The 6,400-nt window shown below is 43.3% G+C and overlaps 1 protein-coding gene across 1 annotated transcript; it reads left to right on the top strand.

Moving 5' to 3' along the window:
* Positions 1–2,928: 2,928 nt before the first annotated feature.
* LOC117487599 (tubulin alpha-1B chain-like) lies at positions 2,929–6,400 on the top strand. The gene is made up of 4 exons (XM_034136220.1): positions 2,929–3,039; positions 4,418–4,643; positions 4,741–4,889; positions 5,405–6,400. The coding sequence occupies exons 1-4, from the start codon at positions 3,037–3,039 to the stop codon at positions 6,383–6,385; spliced, it is 1,359 nt and encodes a 452-aa protein (XP_033992111.1). The 5' UTR covers positions 2,929–3,036; the 3' UTR covers positions 6,386–6,400.

The raw sequence follows: 6,400 nt of genomic DNA, 5'->3' as shown, positions 1-6,400 counted from the left end.
ATGAGATAGTACTTTATTACTAGTGTACTAGTTAACGCCTAATTTGCATATCAATATGGTAATTGTGATGACGTTATTAGATACACATTTTAGTTTATTCACCTTTAGTGTCTACCCTTAAGTACAGTAGGCTACATTAGCCTGTATGCCCATGATACGTTGCCTTAGCTAAACCTTGAGCTAACTTATCAATTAGCTAGTAGCCTACCTTAGTTAACTAGGCTATATTTGTTTTTGTCTTTTGGCTAATTAGCTGTAAACTCGAGGCACTGGCAGTTTAGTCATTTGTTCATCACCACTCAGCTTCAAACAAGCCAAGAAAAGCCGGCATGACATGGGACAGTAAAGTGGGAGGTGCTGCTACCTGTCTGTCTGAAGAGACTGTAAGGTGGGAGGTGCTGCTACCTGTCTGTCTGAAGGGACAGTAAAGTGGGAGGTGCTGCTACCTGTCTGTCTGAAGGGACAGTAAAGTGGGAGGTGCTGCTACCTGTCTGTCTGAAGGGACAGTAAAGTGGGAGGTGCTGCTCCCTGTCTGTCTGAAGGGACAGTAAAGTGGGAGGTGCTGCTACCTGTCTGTCTGAAGGGACAGTAAGGTGGGAGGTGCTGCTACCTGTCTGTCTGAAGGGACAGTAAAGTGGGAGGTGCTGCTACCTGTCTGTCTGAAGGGACTGTAAGGTGGGAGGTGCTGCTACCTGTCTGTCTGAAGGGACAGTAAAGTGGGAGGTGCTGCTACCCGTCTGTCTGAAGGGACAGTAAAGTGGGAGGTGCTGCTACCTGTCTGTCTGAAGGGACAGTAAGGTGGGAGGTGCTGCTACCTGTCTGTCTGAAGGGACAGTAAAGTGGGAGGTGCTGCTACCTGTCTGTCTGAAGGGACAGTAAAGTGGGAGGTGCTGCTACCTGTCTGTCTGAAGGGACTGTAAGGTGGGAGGTGCTGCTACCTGTCTGTCTGAAGGGACTGTAAGGTGGGAGGTGCTGCTTCCTGTCTATCTGAAGGGACTGTAAGGTGGGAGGTGCTGCTTCCTGTCTATCTGAAGGGACTGTAAGGTGGGAGGTGCTGCTACCTGTCTGTCTGAAGGGACTGTAAGGTGGGAGGTGCTGCTACCTGTCTGTCTGAAGTGACTGCCGATGTCCGCACCGCTGTGCGCGAGACGTGGAGGGAGGGAGGGTAGAGGGATTATCGCTCAGGTTTTATCAGTGGACTGTGGACTTGCTTTGTGATTTAGGATTTTGGTTTCCCCCTTACTCACTATTTTTTGCTGCGTTTTAATTAGCTGTTAATTTACTCCCATGGTTACAATGATCATGCCATTCGCCATTTGTCACCCAAATGTGTCAGAAGCCAGTTCATCCAGTGTGTGGTGGTCATCACTGCCTCCCTTCGTTTTGATGGTGCCCTCAATGTTCATCTGACAGAGTTTTCTAAGTGCATATCAGCTTTTAGACATGATGCGCTGATGCTTTGTTTTCACTCTTCAGTGGGCAGGGCCGTCATTTTGGGCAGGATGTGACGTAGTGCTGCTTGCCCTGAAGATGCTCTAAAAGTACTTTTTGATTAAAATAAAACAGGAACATCATGTTCCGAACATGTATGTGATGTGTAAACGCAGATGATGGATTGCCCCTGTGTATTCAAATGTAAACAGAAAGCAATCATCAATATAGAGTTGTGGATTCAAAATGTCAGTAGAGGAAAATCATAATATGTGCTGGTCACTAAAATGAAATATTAGGTCATTGCCAGGGGTTATCACTACAAACCAAGTCCATGGATCGAATAATCCTATTTAAATATATTGGTTGGTTGATGTACAGGAGAAATTATATTATATACAGTATATATATATATAATATTGACATTGAATATGCTTTATTTTGCAAGGTGTTTCTTTGGTTTTGAATGGTAAGCTTTAAAAAACACATCATTACACATATACTGGGCTGTGATGAGGATGGATTATGATTACATGCTTTATTAAGCAGCAGTTAAAAGTACTACACAAAAACTGGACAGAATACAATGGAGAACAATCAGATTACTGTGGGTTCCCTTACCCATACAACTGTACTATTTGGTATGCCAGAAACAGATTAAATCATTAAGCAAAACCTACAAGTCTGCCCTACTGCATATTGCAGTATGGAAGCCAGCATATGTATATGGCTATTCTGACCCACAATACTTCGAGCAAGAGGGCAAAGGTAAAGATGCAATGTTGTGATGAAGTAGTGCAGTGGTGCCCTCTGGACCTGATAGTGCAGCAACACAAATTGCATAATGCATAATACCAATTGAGATTTAATAAAAAATCTTACATTGAAATAAATAGTTACGTTCTTTATAACTACGCATAAAGATACAAAAGAGAAAGAAATGGCATAATTTAAAACAATAATAAACAAGCTATTGTCAGAGTCAGTTATAAAGAATATAAAAGGAGGGCTTACTATTTCCTGCAGTTGATACAATGAATGATATTTACCAATAAACAATGACAATATTACTCATGTCAGACAAAGATATGTTTGAAAATGACTTAAATATATATATATATATTTATCGTAATTCAAATATGAACGTCAAAAGTCTGAATATGCCAATCTTTTTTTCTTATCTTATTTGCTAAACGTTCTTGTATAGTAATACGCATGTGTTGTATTATTCTACTACGTCTATTTATTAATGTTCAGCAATAACCACGTTTTCCCAGTACATCCATGGGACTGACGTTCTTGGGTGGGGTGATTCCGCTTTTGAACAAGAATTTTGTTAGCCAGTGTTCTTGTTTTCCATGTGCTCAATAAAGTTTCTTTAAAAAAAATTATAAAGAATTCAACCAATCAGAAGTGGACCCACTTGTCTTTTCATCCAATCAGATTCCGCAGCAATTGCGCCGCGTAAGATAGTATAAATAGCCCCGCCTAGAAAAAATACACCTGTTACTTCTTACCCTGGACTCATACAGGCCCTGCTGTGAGAGATAACTTTGCCTTTTCCTCTTCTTTATCGAAACCCTCTGTCTTCACATCTTCAGAAAAATGGTGAGTACGATAGTACAGCTTTTCTCCACTTAGAGGATGTGTATTTAACCAAATGCAGCGCTCTGGACGTCTGTCATCATGCGAAAACGTAACCAGCTTAACGTTTTTTAACCGCTTACTCTTTAAAGAAGACGCATCATTTTTATAATGAAACAAACATTTTGCGGTGTATGCTGGTAAATCAAGCTTCGTCATTAATAAGTCGTTTTAACTGTGGTGTTGGTAAATTAAGTGTAACTCGACGGCACAGTCAAGATGTTGAAGTGAAGCATTTACAATCGGCCGAATTGTTGGAAATACATATACTTCCTGTCTCATTAGTGGCCAGGTTTAATGGTTTCATATTTAAAACATGATATTAACACAGATAAAAAAATGTCTCCGAATTTCAGTGAACCAGGGCGTTTTTCCAACGTACTGTCTGAAATGATTACTCGCTGCCGACATTTAAATAAAATGAACGCTCTGTCTCCCCAAATCTCGCGAGAGTTCTTTTTCCTGCGACGGATTTGTGTCTACCTCGGTTTAGTGTCTTTACATTACATTGCATTTAGCTGACGCTTTTATCCAAAGCGACTTACAATAAGTGCATTCGACCAAGAAGATACAAACTTGAAGAAAACAGAATCCTATAAGTACATCAGGTTTCATAGAGCCAACACATTTCAAGTGCTACTCAACTGGCTTTAGATAAGCCAGTCCTTTGTTAGTAAGTGCTTTGTTAGTAATGTTATTGCTCAAAGTGGAGTCGAAAGAGATGAGTTTTCAGTCTGCGCCGGAAGATGTGTAAGCTTTCTGCTGTCCTGATGTCAATGGGGAGCTCATTCCACCATTTTGGAGCCAGGATAGCAAACCCACGTGTTTTCTCTAATGTCTTCACATTAGAGAGATGAGAGACATGGTTCCAATTTTTACTTTATTTAGGTCGAATTAGATGATTATTATGTATGTTTACGTTCTGGCCTGCCACGCCACTAGTCTCCTAAAGGGGTGTGGCAGTGGCGCAATCCGTGTGAGACAGTTGCAGAAAATGTAAATGCGTCTCCTCTCTTAACACTGGCCAACATTCACGTCCAATCGTGCCACCTGTCTGCCAACAACTGCGTCATTGTGCTTTCGGTATTTGACGTATAAACAGTATTTAGCCTCTTTTTGTTTTTAATTATAACTGTCTTTCTGTTCAGATGACAAATGTGTGCGTCAGGTGACTAAAATCATGATATGATGTTTGGTTCTTATTAAAATAGTAATAGAGCAGTCCTCCCACATGTGATGATATGCCACTAGAATGTATGTTACACACATGTTTTTGCACAAGAATCAGCCACTAGGCTTCCTTTTATGATAGTTTCTTAACAACCTTTTTTCCCTTTTACAGCGCGAGTGCCTCTCAATCCACGTTGGTCAGGCTGGTGTGCAGATTGGCAATGCCTGCTGGGAGCTTTACTGCCTGGAACATGGGATCCAGCCGGACGGCAGGAAGCCTGGTGACCAGAACATCTCAGGAGGAGTGGACGATTCCTACAACACCTTCTTCAGTGAGACTGGAGCTGGAAAGCACGTCCCCAGAGCAGTGTTTGTTGACCTGGAGCCCACTGTCATCGGTACATTCTCATTCATTATAAATGATAAAAGTATCATAAACCTTTTCCCCCCTCTGTCATTCAAAACCTTCAATAATGTAATGCTCATTACCCTTAGATGAGGTGCGCACGGGGACTTACCGCCAGCTGTTCCACCCTGAGCAGCTGATCACTGGCAAGGAGGATGCTGCCAACAACTACGCCCGAGGACACTACACCATCGGCAAGGAGGTCATCGACCTGGTGATGGACAGAATCCGAAAGCTGGTCCTTACATTTAGAACAGAAGTCAATTTTGCTGAAGAGTATTAAATGGAGATGAATCAGTTTATTGCTAAGTAGGTTTTCACATACAAGGAGTATGCAATCATATTGTGGTGAATGGCAAAAATAAGTATTGCAAAAGCCAAGTGTCATAACTAATAATAAATATGTGAAGTATATGTTTTAAAATGTAGAGCTGTTCAGTGTTTTAGACAAACACAAGACATAACAATCTGGTATCACTCTTTCAAAGTGAGCATATTTCCCCGATTCTGGCCCACTTGCATCGGCTTCCTCCACCCTGCAGAATTCAGTTTAAGATCCTCCTGATCGCATTCAAAGCCCTCCATGGTATGGCACCCTCTTATCTCTGATCTGTTTTCATTGAATCTATATGTTTACATGCTGTGCACTAATACGCTTTTTTATCATTAGCTGTGAACCCTTGGCACTGCTGTCTTTGTATTATATAAATACATTTATTATTATTATTTCATGATTTTCTCTTTTTCTTTCAGTCCGACCAGTGCACCGGTCTTCAGGGTTTCCTGGTGTTCCACAGCTTCGGAGGGGGCACCGGCTCTGGTTTCACCTCCCTGCTGATGGAGCGTCTGTCCGTCGACTACGGCAAGAAGTCCAAACTGGAGTTCTCCGTCTACCCAGCTCCCCAGGTGTCCACCGCTGTGGTGGAGCCCTACAACGCCATCCTGACCACCCACACCACCCTGGAGCACTCTGACTGTGCCTTCATGGTTGATAATGAGGCTATTTATGATATCTGCCGTAGAAACCTTGATATCGAGCGTCCCTCTTACACAAACCTGAACAGGTTGATGAGTCAACTTGTGTCCTCCATCACTGCCTCCCTTCGTTTTGATGGTGCCCTCAATGTTGATCTGACAGAGTTCCAGACCAACTTGGTGCCCTACCCCCGTATCCACTTCCCTCTGGCCACCTATGCCCCTGTTATTTCTGCAGAGAAAGCTTACCATGAGCAGCTCTCGGTGGCAGAAATCACTAATTCCTGCTTCGAGCCAGCCAATCAGTTGGTGAAATGCGACCCACGCCACGGTAAATACATGGCCTGCTGCCTTTTGTATCGTGGTGATGTCGTTCCCAAAGACGTGAACGCTGCCATTGCCACCATCAAAACCAAGTGCTCCATCCAGTTTGTGGACTGGTGCCCCACTGGTTTCAAGGTGGGCATCAACTACCAGCCGCCCACTGTAGTTCCTGGTGGAGACCTGGCCAAGGTCCAGAGGGCTGTGTGCATGCTGAGCAACACCACTGCTATTGCAGAGGCCTGGGCTCGGCTGGACCACAAGTTTGATCTGATGTACGCTAAGCGTGCCTTTGTGCACTGGTGTGTGGGTGAGGGTATGGAGGAGGGAGAGTTCTCTGAGGCCAGGGAGGACATGGCCGCTCTGGAGAAAGATTTCGAGGAGGTTGGAGCTGATAGCCTGGAAGATGAGGATGAGGAAGGAGAGGAGCTTTATTGATCTCTGATCCATGCT

The sequence above is a fragment of the Trematomus bernacchii genome, unplaced genomic scaffold (genome assembly GCF_902827165.1).
Source record: "Trematomus bernacchii unplaced genomic scaffold, fTreBer1.1, whole genome shotgun sequence".
NCBI classification, from domain to species: Eukaryota; Metazoa; Chordata; class Actinopteri; order Perciformes; family Nototheniidae; genus Trematomus; species Trematomus bernacchii.
This window is presented reverse-complemented; position numbering and strand designations above follow the sequence as displayed.

Excerpts from the sequence above, each read along its gene's own strand:
- LOC117487599 (XM_034136220.1), top strand. Across the intron at positions 4,644-4,740 it reads CCTGGAGCCCACTGTCATCG|ATGAGGTGCGCACGGGGACT; the intron begins GTACATTCTCAT and ends CATTACCCTTAG. Across the intron at positions 4,890-5,404 it reads TGGACAGAATCCGAAAGCTG|TCCGACCAGTGCACCGGTCT; the intron begins GTCCTTACATTT and ends TTTTTCTTTCAG.